General features: G+C 24.0%; 2 protein-coding genes across 3 annotated transcripts in view; both read right to left on the bottom strand.

Annotated features, from left to right (window-relative positions):
* Positions 1 to 290, bottom strand: part of Dus3 (Dihydrouridine synthase 3) — a 27,126-nt gene extending 26,836 nt beyond the window's left edge. Inside the window, exon 1 of one of the 2 annotated variants that reach the window (XM_086917336.1) lies at positions 178 to 290. The gene's annotated coding sequence lies outside the window, so the exon portion shown is untranslated. The remainder of the gene's footprint in view (positions 1 to 177) is intronic. The other variant, XM_086917334.1, reaches the window with a different exon arrangement.
* Positions 1 to 24,110, bottom strand: part of Pdfr (Pigment-dispersing factor receptor) — a 26,625-nt gene extending 2,515 nt beyond the window's left edge. Inside the window, 14 exon segments of the mRNA XM_012484933.3 lie at positions 264 to 357; positions 3,469 to 3,583; positions 4,503 to 4,683; positions 5,031 to 5,116; positions 5,195 to 5,273; positions 5,581 to 5,701; positions 6,163 to 6,265; positions 6,732 to 6,876; positions 7,433 to 7,536; positions 8,055 to 8,212; positions 16,152 to 16,259; positions 17,094 to 17,939; positions 22,899 to 23,024; positions 23,958 to 24,110. Coding sequence (XP_012340387.2) covers positions 264 to 357; positions 3,469 to 3,583; positions 4,503 to 4,683; positions 5,031 to 5,116; positions 5,195 to 5,273; positions 5,581 to 5,701; positions 6,163 to 6,265; positions 6,732 to 6,876; positions 7,433 to 7,536; positions 8,055 to 8,212; positions 16,152 to 16,259; positions 17,094 to 17,175 — 1,376 coding nt within the window. The 5' untranslated portion in view covers positions 17,176 to 17,939; positions 22,899 to 23,024; positions 23,958 to 24,110.

Raw genomic sequence — 24,110 nt, 5'->3', positions numbered from 1 at the left:
ATATCTTTTAAGAAAATTGAACTTAAAAATAAAAGATTGGATTAAAGAAAGAACTTAACTTCAGCCAATGAAATAATCCATATCAAAAATCATTGGTATACATTGAATTTCATTTGGTCATTAGGATAAGATTAAGATTGCCAAGAAGAAATGCAACATGCTTCTGTGCGTTTTTACCTACTAGTATGATGTTGCGAGAAGGATCGACCGTCGATGCTGGTAATGATCTAAATGCGGGCGATTGTTCCATGATCATTACTCACTCGGCAGGTCGGTCCGGTGGTGGAGTGTTTCCACCTCGACAGCATAATCTTATCCATCCGCTGGATCTCATCTCTTCTTCCTCCATCTCGATCACTGCATATATTAATAATCATTATTCTGTCATTCTTTTGTTTATCTTTTTCTATTCTTGATCTTCTGTCTCCTATCGAATTAAATTTCTTAGCATAAAGAAATTCTATTTAATTCTAGAATATTAATAGAGAAAAATATTGTATTGTTTTTCTTTTAAATTTTTCGAAATTTGTTATATTTTACTTTATTTCTTTTTAAGATTTTTTTGTAAATTTTTTTATCTTGCGCTCTTTAAGAAATTTTTTTTTTTTATTTCTGAAAAGTTAATAATCAAAATGTAGAGCAAATTAGTGATTGAAGAAAGAACCTCATTTATAATTCCTAATGAATTTTTTTTTTAATCAAATAAATTTGTTTAATCACATCTATTATATAATGTGTATTTTATTCCCTGAAGTATCTTTTATTATTATTATTTTATTTTTTGAATTTTTGACGAACACTTTTATTTTATTTTGATCAATTTAATTAAAATTTTATTTTTAAGAAGTTAATAATCAAGAAGTACTATGAAATACTGAAAAAAAGTTTTATTTTATTTGTTATTTGATTGCTCTCTCAAATAACTTTAAATTTTCTCGTGATCAGTTCCAACCTTTCACTCCCTAAATTGCGTACGAAATCGATTCAACAGAGAAGGATCTCAACTAAAACTTTTTCAATTCTTGAGAACTTCATAGAGGGAGATTTCTGGCTTTCATTAATTTGATTAAAACTCGCTAAGCTTTTTCGACAACTTTTTTGAATATTTCATGACCTTCTTTCAAAAATAAGTTTGTATTTTGCAATATAATCATCAATCTATTTGTTCATAAGAAAATAATTATATAAAAATAATTTATTACATTCAATTTAAACGATTATAAAAAAAAATTATTTATATAAAATAATTTTATAATATTTATATGCGTAATTATAATTGGAAAATAAGATTAATATATTGGAAAATAACTATGCATAATTATATTAACAATAATTAATATTTAACAATAACTATTTTTATATAATTATTCAAATTTATAAATAAATGTTAATTAAGAACTAAAGGCATCTTTTTATATAATAATAATAATACATTAAAAATATTAATTATTTTGAACATTTTCAAAATGTTATCAATTATTCACATTGTTTAGATAATTGCAAAATGAATCTCTAAATACATTCTTAAATAAATATAAATAAAAGAAAAACTTGGCGAATTAATAGTCCAAAACAAGGATAACTGTCTGGCATATTTCATAAACTGTATGCAGTTCTTTTTCCAGCTTAAAAAAAAAGCAAAAAATGCTTTGTCGAACTATAAGAAAATAATTCTCGTTATATTCATCTGTTTTTTACACTCTATAGCAATGTTTTTCAACTTCTTTTCCCAGTTACGATCACTTACGATCTCAAGTTACGATCCTTTTTTGTAATGTTTAAATATTTTGAAACATTCTATTGCTCTATCTATATATAAAAAAAAAAAAAAATTGCGAAATAAAATAGTGTTTTTAATTTATATAAGAAGAGGAGCATTCTAATATGGAATGTAATTATAAAAAATAAATAAATAAAAAGTTAAATATCATTAATTAAAAACGACAGCGATCTCTTAAAAATATTTTGTGATTCAGATAAGTCGCAATTTATAGGTTGAGAACCACTGATATATTGGATAAATTTTAAATGTTTTTTTTATTTATATAATCAATTGTTATAATCAAATAACAATGATTGAAAAACGAGTGAATTAGTAATATACTGCTTTCTTTATTATTTAAAATATCCTGTACAGGATATTTCAAAATATTCGAGAAATCTGAAGTTTTACAATGGTCTGCAATATTTTTGTTAGGATAAATAAATTAATTTATTTACACATCTCTAAATTTGTATGAATTTTTTTATTTTATTTAAAAAATTAAGAATATATGAAATTTTAAATGTTGCAATAATGAAAAATTAAAAAATATTAGATTAAATATTTTAAATAAGGAAAAAAAGAATCTGATTTAGAATATGATTCAAATTTTTGATTACTTTTTTTTCAAACTTTACGTTTGTGGTAAATAAAATTATTAAAATTAAAATAATATTTAAGTAAAATAATTATTATTAAAATATTTCGATTAAAATCAATTGAATTACTTAATTAAAAATTTTATTATATGTTAAGCTTAATTAAATTTGAAATATAGATATATATTTATCTGATAAGAATATTAATTAATTGAATAATTAAATTTAAATGTTGAAATTTTATTGCTAATAATATGAAAAGTAATATTTCATTAAAATTTTATTATTTTACTAAAATATTTATGTATGTATAAAATATTTGTTAAAAGTTATTAAATTGTTTAAAAATTAATATTTTTAATATTAGTATATATATTTTAATTATTTAACATTTGAAATATAATAAGAATGATACATATAAATAAATATAAAAGCATAAGAAAATATAATTTTGAAATTTAAATGTTTGTCAAAGTATATATGTACATATAATATTAATTATTATAATATTAATTAATATTATGAATAATAATTTATATTAATAATTAATATTATTAATAATAAATAAAAATACATTTATATTTACATTTATATTTATAGAAACATATTTCCTTTGCTTCCTTAATATAGAGAAAAGGCAATATATTGTCACGCATTGAAAAATTTCAATTATGCTTTATTCAATTAATCTGTTTTATTTAATATTAAATAATAAATCAGCAGTGGGAATTAAAGATGTACAATTAAATTTTATAATAATTGATACATGACTATTGCAAATTATTGCAAAACTAATGCAAATATTTGCATTTCTATGTAAAAAAAATTATAAAATTTGAAAAATTTTATCAAAAGATTATAAAAATTCTTCAAAATCATTCAAAATTTCAAAATCAGTTCAAAACTCTAACAATTTACAGAAATTAGAATTACTACTTTTTAAGAAATATTTAAAAAATTAAAAATGAAAATATTAAACTATTAAATTATAATAAAGATAGAAATCTTAAGTAACATAACATATTTTAAATTAATATTATATTATATATTATATAATATAACAAAAATCATATAAATAATAAATAATAAATTATTTTATTGACTTACCAGACGCAATTCTTTGGGGTTGGCAACCACTGAATGTTGACTGTCTTCTCGCTTGCAAATCAGTTCCTCTTAAAGAAAGATATACGGAAATAGTCTTGTCCAGAGCAAGTCTTACCTGCATACAAAATAGTAATAGTTGATCATTTAATCGTATTACACTGACCACTGATTCATTACGATATATTTAAATATAATTTCATTAGAAATGAAACGAAACGTAACGCGATGTAAATTCCACGACTGATAAACAAAGACTGACGCCAGACCCATACATGCGATAACTACGCCCCTCCTATTACTCTTAACCTATTTCTCAATCTACAAATGGGACTTTGTATATATACATCGACGTTATATTCCGAAGCGCGAATTTTATTTGATTGATTGAATTAATTATAAAGATGAAATAATCTTTTTTTTTTTGATGATTTATAATACATTTATAATAAAATTTTAAAAGAAAAATGTTAAAAGATTATTAATTTTTTTTTTGCTATAAAAAAATATATATATACTATATACTATTATATATATATATATATATAATATAAATAAATAATTTTACTATATAAATTTTTAGATTATAATTTAATATTTACTATTACAAATAATATTTAAAACTATTACTTTTATTCTTTATTAAATTAATTTTATAATAAAAAAATAATAATAAATAAATAATTATAAAAAATATTAATATTTATTCATATCAATAATTATTAAATAATAGTTTATAAATAATTTCTAAATAAATTTTAATCAAATATTTCGATATTTCTATAGTAATAAATCATTTTAATAATAATTTTTTAGAATTTATATCTAGTTTTCGTATTTTCACAGATATTATGTTTACTTCATCGTATTCTCATGCATAATGTATGAATTAATTATTGTGAAGTCATTTAATTACTATAGAGAATTAATCATTAAAAAAAAATCTCATATAAAATATAATTGCATATTCATATAAAATATTTCATTTAAGATAAAGAGAATAGAAATTTTATAATTTATAAAATAAATTGTCTCACCTCGCCATTTAGAAAACAGTAAAGAGTTGCAATGAAGAGTCCTTGAAAAGATTGAAGAAAATGCGTAGAATATGACCATAACGCGAACTTTCTTACATTGTGCAAAGGTGCTTCGATCATAAAGAGCACGTTAGTAATACCCAATAATGGTAAAAGCACTACAGCTGCTCTCACAGCTTTTCTAGAAATATAAAAATAATAAAAGATAATTTTTTTTAATTTTTGTTAAAAGAATATAAAAAAATGTAATATATAATTATAATAAAATTATAAATTATAATATTTTATAATAAATTATAAATTATAATAAAAATATAAATATATAATTTTATTAAATGTAGAATTATTTTCTTTTATTATAGTTTTTTATCTATTATTTGAGAAAGCTAAAATCCATTATTTTCAATATTTATTAATTTTATATGTATATTTTTTGACTAGAAAAATTTTTATATTAATTTTCAATTTGCAGATACTTTTTAATAATAAGTGTTTGAACAAATTCAAGTAGTGATAAAAATTACTTACAGGACTTGCTCGATTTCACTAGTATGACTTTGTCGAAGTTTCACTACGAGCACTCTGACAATGTTCAACAAGAACAGAAAATTGAGCTGGAGAATTAAAATTAATATAATGATTTTTATATTTTAAAGAATTTTTTAAGAATTTTTTTATATAATATCACTTACCAATATTACTGCAAATCTGGGTCCCTCTAGGATCCAAAAATAGGAAGACAAATTATATCCAGACCAACATCTGGAAAATCTAATATATATATAAAATGTTAGTCAATTGATAATAATTAAAATCAAAATATTAAATAATATGATAATATCAAAATTATATAAAAGAGAATAATTTAGATACTAAATTAAAATTGTTAAACATTTTCATTTCACTATTTGAATCCAATGATCAAATATTGCAATCAAATCTACCAGAATGAGTGACTGAATAAAAATTTTAGATAAATTTTATTTTAGGAATGAATTTTAGTAACTTCATTATTTAAAATTTAATTCCATCCGACAATTTCCGTATCTGTAATCATGATTTTCTAATTTTTACTTACTTTGATTTTGGATGATAATAAAACGCGGTAATGATCGCCCAAATTAGCGTCATCATGACAGGACAACCCCATCCAATGAACCTATACATCCTATAGTAAGAGTTTTCTTGAAACACTGTTACTGAAATAATAATTGAAAAAGAAAATTAGTTTTTACTAACAATGTTCTGATTTAATTAATTAATTAAAACTTAGAAATAAATATACTTATACGATACTTTTTTTGAAAATTCTTTATTTTAGTTTTTAATTTTTAATTTTATAATCATCATTAATTTTATAAATATTGAATCATTAATGTTATAAATATTAAATAAAAATTGTAAATGTTATAATATGATTTTCATTGAATCAATTTCAACAGAGATATAGTAGCATTAATAAAATATTTTATTTCTTTCTTTTCAAGTAAAAGAAATCTTTTCTAATATGAACTCAAGAGAAACCAGACCTTTAATTGGTAACATTGAAATGTCTTAAAATTATAAAAATAGGTGTGGAAAGGTTTGTTCTTCAATGTCTTGAATGTTCTTATTGGTAATTCCAAAGAAAACTTGAAGAATATTTTGTTCATCAATCTACCAGTGACCATGTTGTGAAGGAACAGTCCCTCTATAAACATCCACATGAACATTGCAGTTTTGGCATATTCCAAAAGTGCGTAACTGGCTTCACAAAGTACAGGCTATAAGAGAAAAAAAATTTATAAAGTAGATAAGTTTTCTTAAAGACGAATCATCATATCGAAAATTGTTATTTAATATTTTGGAATCAATATTTAATTATTTAATTTTTTTTCTTTGCAGTTCTTCAAAAATCGGTTGAATTTTTATTTATAAATAATTCTTAATTAATTATTCAATAAACAAATATTAATCTTTTTGAATAATTTTATATAATTATTTCTTCTTGATTTCGATATTATTTATTTTCGATATACATTGTATAATTGATAATAATTAGCTACATAATAAAATTTAACAAAATAATAAATAATAAAGTAAAATAAATAATAAAATTCTTTTAAACAATTCCTTCAATCTTCAAAGAAACAACGAGCTGATTTAAAATTATATGTAAAAAAAAATTTAAATGAGAATTTAGGTTTAAAAAAATTTAGATTTTAGAAATTAGAATTAAGAATGACTCACGGTGTTTCCTATGCCTCGTTGAATGCCATAAGTTTTCTTCCTCAAGATTTCGATATCTATGTAGATCGTTAATCTAATCAGAACCTGGACGACCATGGCAACGAATAAGTTCTTATGTATCCTGGTTCTAGTATTTCTCAGGGACCTGTTTCACGTAAATATCAATAGAACTTTGTCTCAGATAATATTATAATAGTACCGGTTTGCTCGCTTAATGAAGAAAATATTGAATCTTTACATCTTGTTTGTAAAATAAATGAATTTTCTGTATTTTGGAAACAATATGACGCAATTAGAATTGTCATTACACTAAGAATAGACTTAATCCAGACTTTTTGTGATACAAATATATTTTATAAAAATAAATAATTGTTACAAAAATAAATAATTGTTAAAAAAGTATATTGTTTTATAATAAATCTATTTACAATGGAAATTAAATAGATGCTATTAATTATATTTGGAATGAAATATATATTTTAAATAATTTTTATCTTTACATGATTTTTAATATACTTTTTTAATTATTATAGAAGATAAATAGGATAAAATATAAATTTATTTTATTTACAATGAAATATATTTCATTTATTATAAATTATTTGTTGAATTAAATATCTTCACTTTATTATATGGTGAATATATTGATTTCCAAAATTATTTTTTAAGTACAGAAAGTATAAAATGAATAAATAATTTACCTAAAACGACAGAATATGGCGAGTGAAGCAAATAATGCTACTAAAGAGATGCTTAAACCCACGAACTCTAAAGTACGAGTTTTCTCAGCAATGTCCAGTTTCATCTGGAAAACATAATAAAACATTTGTCAATATTTATATATTAAGGAAATATAAATTGCCTTCATATTTTGTGAAATAAAAAATATCTTGAAAATAATCTATCAAACAGGAATTATTTTTCACAAATTTTTTTTCATTTGCTTTCGATTTATTTCAATATTTAATTTCTGCCGATTTTTTTTTTTTTTTTATTGATATTTCCAATATCCATTTCAATTTCATCTCACTAAAAATCAAATACGAGTATTATATAATTTATGATTAATACAAAAATTATATTCTTATTGTTATATTCAAATAAAAATTGCATTAAAAATAAATAATTATTAATTTTATTTTCTATAAATTACATTTTTTGTTTCTTTTGTGCCTTTTTAAATTTATTTTATTTAATAAATGCATATCCATTTTTATCAAAAATGATATCAATTACATGTCAAAATTAATTCAACAATTAGTAATAATATTTCTCATTTATTAATTTCACTTTTATTATTTTTCAATTTTTACATATACTTACGTTACCCTCGATAGCATTAGTGTAAACTTTTCCATGTAATCGCAGCATTTCCGGTGTCATACAAGTCGTGTAGTTTGCCCATCCATGAGGAGAATCGTTGTTTGTCCCGTTCTGACCCTCCCAACGGCCATTATATCCACATTTCTTCTCCACAGATTCTAAACAAACATTATACCAAATTATCTCTTATTTGAATCTCATCTCAGGGAATCAAAGCTTAAGATTACTAACTTGACTAATTAATTTGATCAGCTATTTACAAGGAACACCTCAAATTACATTTAAACTTTAGCCTAAACTTGGACCATGACTCTCTAAGAGAGGAAACAATGGAGAATTATTTCTGCAATTTGAACAATAAATTTATATAAAATTAAATAATTTTTCTTTAGATTAAAGTTAAATTGTTCGGATTATTTTTAAATAATCGTAATTAATAAAATAATGATAAATATTAAGGTGAGGTTAGATTAATAATACGAGTGATGTAAATGTATGAGGATTTTACATTCCAGAGGTGACGTGTACAATTACGTTATAAGTTTTCTTCTAATACTGTATCTATATTGTACATTATTTGGTTAGAATTGTTCAATAATGGCATAAGAATATAAATATATTTGAATATAAAAACTTAAAACTTTCTTTGAGTTACTTGCTTTAATAGTAATAAATAAGAAAATTATTGTCTGAAATCACTCTCGATGTTAATATTCATTTGCAAGAAATATTATCGAGCATTTTATTTTTGTTTTCAGTTGTTCAGAAATTTAAAAGGTGAAAAAGAATTTTCAAGTATACAATTTTCTATTTACGTATTCAGTACGAATTATGATTAATTTTATAATATATAATTTTATAAAATTTGTTCCTTTTACAATTATTTTTGCATCAATATTCGCTTGACAGTACATTGAATGTAAGTTAACTTTAACGAGAATTTGTTCAAATTTTATATAATATATAAATTATTTCATTCGACATTATTCAGATAGTTTGAAAATCAAAAAAAAAAAAAATATATATATATATATGATTAATAATAATGATTACAAGTTAGTAAATTGGCTTAAGCAATGATTCTAATAGAAAAATGTTGTGATGAACAATGATGGATCAAAAAGTTATATGATTAAATGAATTTCATCTTGCAACGGCATTATCAAAAAATTGAAATAAAGAAATGACCATGAAAGGAGAAACTTCAAAGAAGAGTCTATGTATCCAGCTGCTTAAGATTTTTCTCAAAGCCTGCGAAATCAGAAAGCCTGTGAGTCTGTTCCTTTCCTCAACCTGCAGCTTCAAACCACAAAGTCAAGGATGTTAGAAGAAAAAAAGATTGTTTGGAGATTCTGCTTCTAATCACTGTTAAAATTATTTTTAATCATCATTGAAATTATTTTTTTCAATTTTTTGAAACTCTTATTTCATCTTCTTTAAAGTATTTTCAATGGAATAATTAAATAAAAATATTAATCCAATATTTATTTGATGATGTGTTGTAAATGAATTTCTTATGATTTATTTACAATTAAATATATTATAAAAATATTTATTTTAATTTCTTTTTTTTTTTTAATGATTTTCAAAGCTTAACTTATCTTTGATATATTTTCTATATAATTATTATTAATAAATATTACTGTCTTTTAATCTCAACAACTTCAACTATAGCATGAAACTAAGCTTTGGATTAAAACAAAACTTTCAACCACGGAAATGTTGAAAGCATCGTTATCGAGAAAGATTTGTTGTCAGTTTCGAAAGTTCTAAAAAGCTTTATCGGTGTACTAAAGTATTTGGTGCAAAATAAATAATTAGCAAAAGCGAAAAACATAACTCTGATGAAAAATATTGGTTTTCAGCAGTTTTTTTTTTATCATGAAGATAATAAATATTCATCAATAAAAAAATATCAATATGCCAAAGTTTTAATAACATCTGCATAATTTTTAATAACATCTCTTATAATTTTTTTTATGTTTATATATATTATCCATTTATTTTTTGTAATATCTGATAATTTCTTTAGTTTGATTAAAATTTTGTTTTTTAATTTCAGAATACAGAGTCTACAAACGTACAAATATTGACAAATTAATTATCAAATTAATTCCCTTAAACGTCTCTGTTAATACGTAACATGTAGAAAAGAATACGAAAAAACAATTACAGTGGAAATATAACTTTGTTTACGCAATTAGCGTTGATGTGTCGTGGTATTATCGAGTGCAATCAAAATGTAGAAATAGGTCGAGTGCCCGAGATTTCCAGATTTTCATTCTATCTCTCTGTATTATTGTCATTGTCGAAACGGAAGTTATATATCGCAAATGCTGGAAGGCAAGTTTAAGTAAAGTGTCACGTATGTGTGAATTCTGGCTGTGAAATCGATGTGTCCGCCTGCGAAATATTCTCCTATTAAAGTTAAAGCTGGCTGACGATAAACAACTATACTTCAATCAAGTTTCGAATAGGATCGAAGATGGATTTAGTGAAATTTTCCTCGAATAAACCGTAAATGCTATTATCATTTCAAATGCAATTAGATGCTATTTAGAAATTGTTTATTTACATTAGAAAAAAATATTTTTCATTTTCATTGTATTGTATTTTTCTTTTTTTAATTTGAAAGAAGTATGCATAAACAAATTGTTTATTTATATATACATTTATTTATTTATTTTATTTATTTCTTTATATTCTAGTAGATACTAAATAAATAAAACAGTACACTACTAACTATATATATTAGAGAATATAGGTTATGTCGCACATATTTAACTGCATTAATTAAATTTAATTAATTATAAAATTTGATGCGTAGAATGTGATGTATATGGTTATGAAACAATCTTAAAATTACAGATCAATGTTAAATAGATTAAATTAAATTAAATTAAATTAGTATTTCACATGTAAAATTACGAAATATTCCAAATTGAAATAAATTGAGGTTAGATAGCTACGTCGTTTGATTTTGCGTAAAATTTAAGATATTGTTCCATTAAAGTAACGTACACTGATTCTAAATTAATAACTATAGTAACTTCGAACTAGGTTTGAATTTAACTAGAAAATGTTTGTGAAATCTTTCTCGACGTTAAACAGTATCATTTGCTTAAAATATCAAATCATGAAATATCCGCATGCGAAGTATTCTTTGATTAATATAGATGAAAGTTAAACAATTATACAATTCAAACAGAGCTGAAAATTAACGTATCAACCTATTACATTTTAGAAATCGATATACGTATCTTGAATAAGAAATTTTCTTATATCAATATACCACTAAACTAATTAAATTTAGAATATAGAATCATAACTTTACAATTCGAAGAGAAAAAAAAACGTGTTATCTCGAAACTTTTAAGAAGAAACATGTATTTTCAATTTATTAAAATTCTTCGTTAAAATTGATCAAACATTTGTTGTAAGAATTTCTTCCTCGGTTCTTCCAAGAGAATCAAGTTCTTCCAAGAGTAAATAAATGTTTAAGAGAAAGAAGGAGAGGAATACTTATTGGATAAATCAAACGATGATTCGACATTGAATCGTATTAAATCTGTCGGCTGGGATACTTTTAAATCCCTTGTCGGATTTTCGTATTGTGACAACACAAGAAATTTGCATCCAGGTCGTAGCGCATTCAACACGAAAGCGAGGTTGAATCGAATACACCGTCGAGAATAGAGAAACGTCGACAACGGTCACATCTGGTGCGACGTTAATCTCCGTCACGCAAATTTCTTCTGTTTTTTTTTCTTTTTTTTTTTTGTTCCAACGTTCTCGAATGTGTTACATTTCTAGAGATCGTAGATGGCTCAAGGTTGTGATTTTGTTATTTGCAATACTAACTTTTGTAGTTTAGTCTAAAAAATATAGTGATTGGAAAGAAATTGTGATTTATCATCTTTTTCCAAAAATCTCGTCTTCTAATGTTGATTAAATAATTTAATTTTTTTTAATTTTTCTTTGATTTTAAATTTTGATTTCTAAGATTTTTATTCTTCTCCTTCTTATTATTAATAATTTTAATATTTTAATACTTATAATTTGATTCAGATTTTATATCTTTATATCTTTCAAGAGTTTTTTATTCTTTTCTTCGAATTTATTCAGATTTTTATAAATATTAAGTGTAAATTGAGAAATTGTGATTGTTGATTTTCATAATGATTATTATTTTAAGATGGAAATCCAAATTCAATTTTGCCTTGAATTTCTTATTTTTAACATGAAATTCCTGTCATACATCAATTTGTAACTTACTAATTTCAATATTAATTATTAAAATTCTAATAAATTTCTAATAATTAGTTCTTATTACTATTTGTGAAATGTTCAATTATATTTTGCTATTTAATTTCTAAAAACTATACTTATCAATAAATTTTAATCTTAATTTCTATAATATTACACAAATATAAATGTATCCAAGAATTCTTAAGTTTCTTAAACATTTCTAATCTTAATTTTCTATATCTTTATATATAATATTATATAAGATGATAAAAAAATAAATTCTTTTTTAGCATTATCAATTTCATTTTTCAATTCAGAAAAACGAAAAGAATATTAACAACGAACGAAAAAATCTTTCTGATGTATATTTTGATGTATAATTTTTTTTTTGCAAAAACCTTTGTCTTTTCTTAATATCACTTTGCATTGAATTTTTGTGTCTTGTTATTTAAATGTCATGTGAAGGAGTTTCCTTTTTAATTTGAAAAAAAATGAATTCAATGGCTAGAAAAGACAAATTCTGTTGTCTTCTGGGTTAGATTAGAATTTTTTTTCTTTCTGATGATTTTGCAAAAAAAATCATGAAATATTTTGAAAATTTTTGATAATATAAATGTACTTATTTAAAAAGCAAAAATTGTGGATATTATTTAAAGTATTTTGCAATTATTAAAGGTTAATGCTTAATAAAAAAAAGAACATGATTTAACAAAAGAAAAAAAGATAAAAAGATTTCCAGAATGTAAAAAATTTTAATTGCAAAAATTCGTGAAAATTTATATTTTAAAAATAGTTTTTATATCCTACATCAAACATTCTTAAAGCTACGGTCAAAAGATCATTTAATATGCATTAAGTTTTTGAGAAATATAATTGAAAAAGGAAAAAGTAAAAATTAAAGGATTTTAAAATGTTTGAAAATTAAAAAAATCTTTTGAAATCCATTTCTAAAATTTAAATATATTTAATATTAAATATTAAATATATTCTTTTATTAAAATGTTCAGTTGCTAAGAACCAATATTATCTATTCCTCCCCACCCTCCCCTTTTTTCTTCTCTCATCAAATTTAAATGCTTGTCTAGTAAGCTTGATTCTTTTCTTTTTTGAGACAGACAATTTCTTTTCAAACCAAGCAATTAGATGGAAGTTAAAAGTAATCAAGGATACTTGTTGCTGGGATAAAATGCAAATTGAGCTCTAATGATACAGAGCAAAAATCAGTATAATTATTCAAAAAGCCTGGCACAATCTGAGAGATCGGTTTACTTCCTTGAGGAGCGAAGCTTCCGTTTACATGTGGAAGAGTGGAAAATTTATGTGCATTCATTAAGTGGCGAGGGATGATTCAATTTACCCCTCTTTAAAATGAAAAATTTAAAAATTCTTTGAAGAATTTTTTTTTTATCAAATTCAAAAGTGCAATTTAATTCTGTTTTTATAATAAATATATAGTTTTATTAATTTAAAACTACAATTGGATAAAACTTAAAATGAAAATTATAAATAAATTGATATAAAATTAAGATAATAGAATAAAATGAAAATAAAAACTTTTAATATGTTGGATTCTGTAAATGTTGATTATTAAAATTTCGAAGTATATAAGAGTGTTTTTCCTATTACAAATACATATATGTATTTTTCTTATTAATTTATAAGAACGTTGGAATAAAAATAAAACAAAAATAAAAACGATAAAATAAAAAAGAAAATAAAATAAATAAGGTAAAATAAAAATTTTGAATAATTTTTAAAAATCTTGATTATTCAAATTTAAAGATGTGCAGGTATACATACGTTATTCATGGAATATGAGGTTAAATGAATTCACCGCACTACGGATTAGAAAATGAACTAATACAGTTTCTGATCATGAATGTTGATACACCTTATATTCGATACGTGATTCGATAAACCGAAACGATTTCATGTGAATGACTCGTATCGGAAACCGAGGACATCATATAATAAATCTTGTATTCAGTGAGTGAGAGAAAATATAAGATGTAATCTTTGAAAATAAAATGAAATATTATGTATATTTTCGAAAAGAAAAAAGAATAAAAAGTATTACTAAATATAAAGTATTACTACTCGTTATTAATGCAAATTATCGATAAGTTTGAGATTATTTTAACAGTTTTTGTAACGATAGTTAATATTTCAAAAATTAAATTAAACGACAAATATTAAATCAAAATTTATAAAAATATTTGATGAAGAAATGGAGCTAAAAAAAATCAATTTGATTTTGTGAGAAAAAAAAAATGACTAATTTTTGAAAGGAGGAAAAAATAATTTCAAAACGCGGTTCAAATTTTTATAAATTTTTCCCTAAACTTTTCCCTTTAAAATAAAAGAAGAAAAATAAAAAAAAAGAGACAAGAAGAATTATAAACTAATTATAAGTTAAATACTTTATAATTTAGGTATTTCATCAATATGTCGAAACTCTTTTTTTTTTGATATGCAAATGGAATTTTATCTACGAGGAATTTCTCTTCTCTGAATAAGTTATAAATTTAACCAAAAAAGAAGGGAAATCTCTCCTTTTTTCGTTCCTTGATTAAAGAACGAATGTTTGAGAATTTCGTGATTGTCGATGTCGACAATCGAAATGAATGAACATTCTTTCGCAAATTGTGCTTAAAGAATTTCAAAGTTTTCCATTAGTTGGATTATTAATCAATAATGCCGAAAAACTCAAAGCTTAGATTTTTCACTCACTTTAATTACGTGTAAAATGACAAAAGAAATCTTGTTCTATTCTATTTCTAATATCTTTTTTATTGATTTTTTTTATAAAATGTCTTCTTATATTATTATTTTTACTATTTTTTTGAAAATAGACTTCAAATTTTTGAGTATACTAATTTATTCTCTTAGAATTATTTTTTACATTTCTATTTTTGACGTTTTTTTTTCTCTTACATAGAAAGCGTTTTATTTTTTTTCCCCCCCCCCCCACATTTAGCGTCTCATTAAAAACGAGACTTAAATTGTTAAGAATTCGTTTTTAGAACTTTTTTCCGCTTCGGTGATCAATTATATTAAATTTCGTTTCCACTTATTTCACTGATTTGTTCACGTCGAATGCGTTCTACTTTTTTTTTTTTATCAATGGAAACGGAACTTAATTAAAGATATTAGCACATATATCCTAATAGTATTAATACGTACAATTTTATTATTTTAAAAAATAAGAATTTTAATAAAAATATATATAGATATTCATTATTTTTATAAAAACAAAATATGATACAATTTTTTGGCTTAAATAAATCTATTTCTGAAAAAATTAAGCTATTCCAAATATATCAAAATCTTTTCTGCTTTATTTGTTTGTCATTTTATCTTCTACATTTATTTATTTTCTTATCTTTTCAGAATTTCCATTTGATCCATATTTTTCGTGAAAAGCTTAAATTTACATGAAAAAATAAATCAAAAACAGAACGAGATTTTTTTTGTATAAAACTTTTATATAACTTCCTATAAATTGATATCGAAAGATTATAACTCTCACATGTACACAAACTAATTTATATCATATCTAACAAATCTAGACGTACTATACATATTATTCTTTTAATATCTAAATATTCTAAATAAAATAAATATCTAAATAATCTAAATACAGGATCAAGTAAAATTGTTAATTTCAAACGACAATCCCAATTTTCTCAATTATTTAAACTGATGAAATAATAATTCGGATTAACATCAAATCGTATCTGAATTGCAATCATTTTCCAATATTTCCACATTTGTTCCTCTGTACATATATCAGAAACATTAACAAGCAATTTATATGTACATTCGTTAAATACGTAGCGTCGTACTTACTGGTTGTATCAAATCCATCTTCGTACGGGCATCTCTGTTTGGCTGTAGTGGAAGCTTTGGTCGGCGGCCAACAGAGTAACGAGTCCCAGACCGGCTCGCACCACAACTCTGTAAAAAGAAAATAGATAGATCCGTATAAGGTATTACCGTCACGCTGTGTTCCACACGAGTGACATACGCGTTGGCGTTTTATACAATTTGATATTGACTGGCTATAATTTGATATATTGGTATATGAACGTCTTTGACTTTCATATGGTGGCTGGAATAAATTATACTATTTCCTGCAAGCAGATTTCATTTTTTATTGGTTACGTTTCGCTATTTTTTTGTCCCTACTGTAGAATATATAGAAATTTCTTCTTTCAATCTTCTATTTTCTGGCTAATAATATTGCATGCATGATATTTTTTTTTTTTATAATTGTTTACAATTATGAAATTCTTCTATCTGTTGAAATTTTTATGATATTGGTAATTAATTTGTATTATTGTATTTTTATAAGAAATGTTCAGGATTGAAAAATAAAAAAAAACATATTATCAGAGAGAATTCCCAAAGCTCCTTTAAAGCTGTTTCTTTAAGACCGTTTCTTAATCTCCAAGATCTTTGTGTCGTTTTTTTTTATTACTGGAATTTCCTTTGTAATACTTGTTTTAGTTTTTTGGAACATCCTTGTTCCACTTTTCTTTAATTGATGGAATTCTTTAATACGACTTTTGCAACATATTCAATATCTTACTTGCACAGGATAATTTCATTCCATTCGTATTTTTTTTTTTTTTATTCCAGAATTAATTTCTTCCAAATTAGTTCTTCTCCTATTTCCCTGTATATTTCTCTTTTTCTATCAAAACGAATTCAAATAAGTCACCAGTTTTCAAAGAAATAAAAAAAATTTTTTAATTCTAAAAGAAATATTAAAGCATATTTCGTACTCACCACCTTCCACAGGCATTAAATTCTTATATCTCGCGCTGCAGAAATCCGGCGTGTTATTTTTAATTGCATTGGCGACGTCCATATTTCTTTTAATTATCCATTTTTACTTCCTCTGCATCCTTCTTACTCGTCACAAGTTCGATAAATCACACGTAAATAACGCGTATCTCATTTTTCTCCTCTCTCTTTATTTCTTCACTTTGCCAATTTCTTTTTCTCGCCAGGTGACGTAATCGAATTTCAATCCTGGGATTTCCCCGCAACCAAACCGTTTCTGTTTCCTATATCTCTACGAGCTGAATTCTGGCTGGGTTGAATGCTTTATCTCGAGCGGAGAGACGGAGAACAAAGAAGAAAGAAATTTCTGTGCTGGTGGACTGCTTCGAGTTGCCTCTTTGTACCTGTGCTCGCTTTATCAGAGGCCAGAATAATTTTATTGTCGCTATTACACTCGTTACTTTCTTTCCATGTTATAATCGATCGCGACAGAAAAAATAGGTATAAAATAATAAATCAAAATTCGACTAGGATTGCAAGATATTCGTTTTCATTGTTTCTAACATCTTATATTGATCATTTTTAAATGAATTTCGAATCCATCTTGTGGAGATTTCAATTTGTTTACTTTTCTATTTGTAATTTTTTCAATTCAGAAATTATATTCGTTCTTCCATTTGTCTTCAAAAAAAATTTGGAAAAATTTTAAAAATTTTGATTTTTTGTTATAGTGGAGAAGAATAAAGAATTGTTCTAAGATAAATTTTACGATATTTGAATTTCAAATTGGGAATACAAATTGTGCCTTGGGTTGAATTATAAGATAGTTGTTTCATTTGTGATGTTTATCTGAAAAAGAAGAATTATAAAATTGTTAATTGAAAAAATATTTTTTTCTTAAATTTTTTTTTTAAAGAAAATTTGAAATGAATTCTTAAAATAATAAAATAATAAATCAAAACTAAAAATATCAATAGTAAATTTAATTTATTATGAAGTACTATATGCAATGTTATAGCAAAGTAATTTGAATAAAATGCATTCATCTTATTTCTTCTAAGATGAAATGATTTCATCTTATTGCTTCTGATACATAGTATACATTCATAAAATCTAGAAATAAATATCATAACATTGCATGATGGTCTTTCATCCCAAAGGATTTCTTTTCAAAGCAAAGCATATAATACTTATATATAATAAATAAAAAAAAAAAAATAAGAAATTTACTTTTAATAATTTCAAGATGTAAATTTAATTATACATGAAGTATTTAATAATAATTTTTAATAATATAATTAATGATATATATTCAATAATAATTTAAGAAATTTAAAAAAAGAAATTGTAGAATTGAATTGTGCAAAAACAAAGACAATAATTTTTCTTTCATATAATAAATTTATATAGATCATACAAATTGGTAATTAAATATTTCATTCCTATTTTATTTATTAAAGCAAAACTTTTGAAAAGGAAAATGATGTTAAAAGCCGAAACTTTGTAAATTTTCTTTTCAGTTAATAAAATTATTTAACTAAAATGAAAAACCTGGAATTTTTGTCATCATAAAAAGGAATTGAATATTAAGCTTGAAAAAGAATTTTCAAACAATCGTTCAATATTTTCTTTTTTTCTGTTTAAACTAAGTCCACTTTTTACAGTGAAACATAAAAGAAGTTTCAAATAAGATTATTTGCTGGTGATTATCTGGCAAATATGTCAGGTTACAAAAGAATTGACATTAATTGTCTGGCACAGTGAAAATTGGCAATAATCCTTGAACAACGATATATTTTTTTTTTTAATTCCTAACAAATTTTCTATCTTTGTCATCACTATTTCCTACATGATTCAGCAAATTCAGAATAATAAAATTAGAATTTCCAGGATAATTTAATTTTTTTTTTAAATATAATTTTTCACTACAAATTTTTCGACATCATTCCTGTACGAAAAATTTATTCTTGCATAAATTTTATCTCGCAATTTTGACTATCAAATTGATAAAAAAAAAAAAAAAAAAAGGAATTCATATTCTATACTAGATGAATTTTCATACAGAATTTCAATTCAACGTCACTTTTAACATATAATTTTTAATAATATCATTAATCTTCGACTAAAAATTCCTCTTCCTTTTCTAGTAAATTTTATCTCTCGTTCTAATTTCAAATAAAAAAAAAAAAATATCAACATTCGATTCCAGCTGAATTTTTCTTCCAAATTTATTCATAAAATCACCAGCTAACGCCATCCCCCAGTGATTTAATGCACGCATCTAAAAATCGTATTTCGTCTATTCACCCTCTCAACTTATCGACCAACATGAATCTTCTCTCGACGTTCCCTCTCTCCTCCTCCTCCTCCTCCTCCTCCTCTTCCTCCTTCTTCGCTGATCGATTTCCAATTTTCTTCTTCGCCCTTCTAAACTTCGCGGAAGAACAACTCGCTGAAAATTTTGTACGTAAACTTCACCATTGATCATTGAACGAGGGAAGACATCTACGTCAAGGAATCGATTTGTAACACCTACTCGTTAAACTGGCTTCCACAAGGATAAAGAAGAGATTCTCTCTTTCTCTCTCTCTCTAAGAAGATAACGATATTGAGACGATATTGATGATGGAAGGGATCTTCTCCTTTAATCTCGTGGGATTTTTCAATATCGATGAACTTCGATTAAAGAAGTTGCATTGGAATTGGAAAAATTATATATATAATACATTCGTGACACATATCAATTTTAAAGATCGAGAAAGAGAAAGTTGATAAAAACAAGAATGTATTTGTTAAGTTATAAATATAATTTAAACTAGTCGGAAAGATATAATAATATTAACTTTCTGATGAAATTTTGAGATATGTATATATATATATATATGTATAATATAAATGTATTATAATTACCTTTTTATATCTCTTAATATAAAAATAAGAATTCGAAAATTTATGTCTGTCTTAAAAAAAGATTTCTTGATTTAATTTAATTTAATTATTAATGTTTCTTGCATAATAATCTTGTATAAATGTCTCATATTTCTCACTCATGGATTAATGAAATTTAATTAGTTGTTTTGATTGAAATGTATAAAGTAAAATCAGTTTTCTTTTTTTTTTTTTTTTTTTTTTTCAGGATGAAAGAAAGAATGAGCATGGCCAGTGAGACAAGTTTCCAAGTCTGTTTAGATCTTGTTTATATATTTCTGATGCTGAATCAGATGAAAGTTTGCTCATAAAAATTTCCATTTCCATTGCACTTTTTGTACAAGTAGTATATGCGTGTACACGTATCGAATTCGAGAAAGAATTCGATGTAAATCTCATGAGAACTTTGAAATTGAAGTAGTTTTTCAAATCTGTCTTTTCATCATCCTCGAACTTTAAGAAAGTTTATTATTAAGTCGTGCTACTTAGACGATTATATAATGTATAAGCTTATAAGTAGTAGATAATGCTATCTTATCGTTGAGATGTACTACTTAAGATCTAGTAGAGTACGGTTCTAAAATGTTCAAAATTTTCGTTCTCTAACTTCTCTTTTATCTTGTCCATATACTAGTTTTGATATCATGAAAAATTCGATCGAGAAATTTTCTAAAAAATAAAAATTCTTTTCTATATTTAAACAAATATAAAAGAAAATCTTTTAAATTAAAAATAAGTAATTGAATATAATTGAAGATATTAATCGAACATATAAATCAAATATATAATAATACAATCGCGTCTTGGTTCATTTATCATTGAGTTATTCTGTTTGAAATAAATCTTAAAGAATATATAGTTGTTTCTTCATCATTTTAATTTTTTCTTAAACAATTGTAATTAATTTGGCTATTCATAATAAAATTGAAAATTAACATTAAAATTCCTTACGCGAGAAAAGTAGTAAAGAAATATTTATAAACTTTTTCTTTCAACTTACAGTTTATATATTATAAAATTCAGCGAACTATTATTGAACTTGTGTCTCCACTAATTTATCGCTGACTTGTACTACTTAAAACCACTTCTACAGTATCGAAATCCACTTCTTTATTCTTTATCGCATCTAAAAACCAACTTCAATAATATTAAAGATTCTTCTTAATTTGAAAAAATAAAAAAAAAAACACACAAATTAAATTAACCAAACTGAAAAAATTCCTCCTATAATATCCAGAAGAAAAATCAATCCTCTTAACAAAATGTGTAATATTTTTCTATTAAAAATATATGTTGACGATCTCTGTGAAAATTATAGAGCGTTTCAGGATCGCATCGAATCTGATGTTTTGTTGGATTTTTTTTTTTTTTTTTTCTCCAAGGCAAGAGATTTGTTTCGTCTGGAAGAAAAGCAAACAAAGAAAAAAGATCGTTGGTCATTATTCGGGGTGGATGTGGGCCATGAAATGGGCGGAAACGAATCGTTTCGAGGCCAAAGGACGGTCGACGGAAGTCAGCGAGTCGTTAACGCGAAACCCGAAAACGGGGTTGCGGCTGTTGAAGATCCTTGGGAAATTTAAACGGCCGTGGGTAATTTCGTGTTCTCTACTCGACATCACTTGAATTCTATAAGCCGGGTTTTATTTCGTTTTTTACCTTTTTTCTTTTTTTCTTCGAAGAGAAGGGGGGAGAGAGTATTAATGGATTAAAGAGAACATTTTTCCTCGTCAGAGAAAATAAGGTAAACGTCCTTAACGACAATTAACAAGAGGTTTGAAAGTTTGTAAATTTGAGAAAAATATTTTTCTTTTTTTTGCTGCAAGAATTGAGAAAAAACTGAGAAAATTTTTTGATTTTAATTTTATGATCACTTTTTTCTTTTTTTTTTTTATTAAATATTAATAATTCACGGCCAATTGGTTTAATAAAAGTTCGAAAAAGTTAAAAGAGTGATAATCTTCTCTGATTTTGTATTTTATCGAATAAAATTTGTTGAAGAAAATTTCTTTGTTTGGGTTTTTAATGTAATTGTAAAGAAATATAATTATCTTTCTTAAAGTTATATCAAAGGTTTTGTAATATTGCAACATTCTGTTATTTAATTAATAAAATTGAACAAAAAAAATATGCGTTATTACAGAAACACAAGAATTATTATTTCCAGTTTTTCAAGAGAAGTTTTTAAACAAATTATAAAGAATACCATTCTTTATAAAATTCTAATCATAGTATTCTGAAAAATTATTCTCAGTTTTTTATACGATCTGAAGGAAAAAAGAAACGAAATTATTTGTTTCTAAATTCTAATCAAAATCCTCTAAATATGGTGAAATAAAATAATGAAAATTTAATAGTCACAGAAACTAATTTACAAATACAAGAAAAAAAAAGAAATCCTTTATTTCTAATCTCTAATCATACATTTTGAAAAAGTGCAAAAAAAGATATTATCTACTTTAAATATTGTAAAGCAAAACATTGAAAATCTATAATCTTTTGTATATTATTAAACCGTGTAAAAGAAATCCTTTATAAATAATAATATAATCCTTTATTTATAACAACTTAAACTCTAATCTTGACAAAACTATCTATTATGAACAAAAAATATTGAAAATCTTTGAAAAAAAACTAGTAAAATATAGTATAAATATACAAGAAAAAAGGGGAAATCTCTTATTCTTAATACCTAAATATATATCTTGAGAAAGAGGAAAAAAGGCAACAGAGTTGCCAATGAAAGCTAGTTTTTGTGACTAGGAAATAGCTCTTAGAGTAGAGTGGTGAAAAAAAAGCGGAAAAAAAAAGTGAAAAAGAGCAAAGAAAATGGCATAGGCTAGTTGGACCATTGCCAGAAAATCCCGCGTGTGTAGTGTGTACCTCTTGCCTCGTGTCCGTTCATGAATAGAGTCTGATTCGAAAACGTCGTGTTCTGCTGACAGGATTCTTGTTCGTACCATGATCGTCCATTCCGTTTCAAAATGGCCGAAAGAAACTGAATAGGATCTGTAAGAGAAATAGGTACAAAAACTTCAAGAGGCTAAGTGAATGAATAGAGATGATTAGACGTATATATGTTTTTACGTAAAAATTGAATTTTATATTTTTTTCTTTATCTTTTTTTTTCTTTCCATTGAATATTGGAATAATATTTATCTTATTAATCTTATTAGATAATGATATATTTAAATTCTGCTGAATTTTTATCAAAAGATTTAGAATTTTTTTTTGTTATATTGTATATATATGTAATATTTGAATTAAAATTTGATTGAATATTTTTTATGATATAATTTATTCGATTAATATGATATATTATTTTTTTATATAGAATATTTATAAATATTTCTTTAAAATAATATTTTAATTGAAAATTGAATTTTCCCTTTTTCCTTTTTCTTTATTATAAAATAATATTTATATATAAGAATAAATATATAATAGAATTCCATTTGTTTTCAGCAAACAATTTTTAAAACGTTTTAGATTCATATATATTATCTTTTTAATGAAAAAAGAGTTTTTTGTCTTCATTTTTTCGTCGCCAAGTTCAGTATGATTGCATTTCGTGGAAACAAGAAATGTTGTAATATAAAACTAAAAATAGACTTAAATAACTGCATTCTCGAGCATTAAAAATTTTATGAGAGTTGTAAAAATGAAATGAAAACTAAAAATGCTTAAAAGCTAAATATTAAAAAAAAAGGAAATAGAAAACTCATTGTTTTGGTCCTTTAAATTATACTGTGTTACACGTTGAATATTTTTTGGCGCAAAATGACCAGAAAAATGGTACGAAACTGCTCGAGGGCATAGAAAAACAGTAGCAACTTGATGTTTCACTGACGTTCCAGTGAAATAGGTCAAGTAGAAGATCAACACGTATCTCATGAAACGAATTCACTGATGGACAAAAATGTTCTTGAAAAATTTTCTTACTGATTTTAAATCTTTGCTATTGTATCGAAAACGTCAAAGTTTCTCATCGTAAGGGAAAACTTTAAATCCATTTTCTCCAAAGGAAATTAATTCTTCTTTGCTCAATTACTTCTTTTTAATTTTTTCTATGCATTTTCTGGCAAAAATAAGTAC

This window comes from Apis florea, unplaced genomic scaffold, assembly GCF_048593485.1.
Source record: "Apis florea isolate Af1SG1 unplaced genomic scaffold, ASM4859348v1 contig_2201_pilon, whole genome shotgun sequence".
Classification (NCBI taxonomy): domain Eukaryota; kingdom Metazoa; phylum Arthropoda; class Insecta; order Hymenoptera; family Apidae; genus Apis; species Apis florea.
This window is presented reverse-complemented; position numbering and strand designations above follow the sequence as displayed.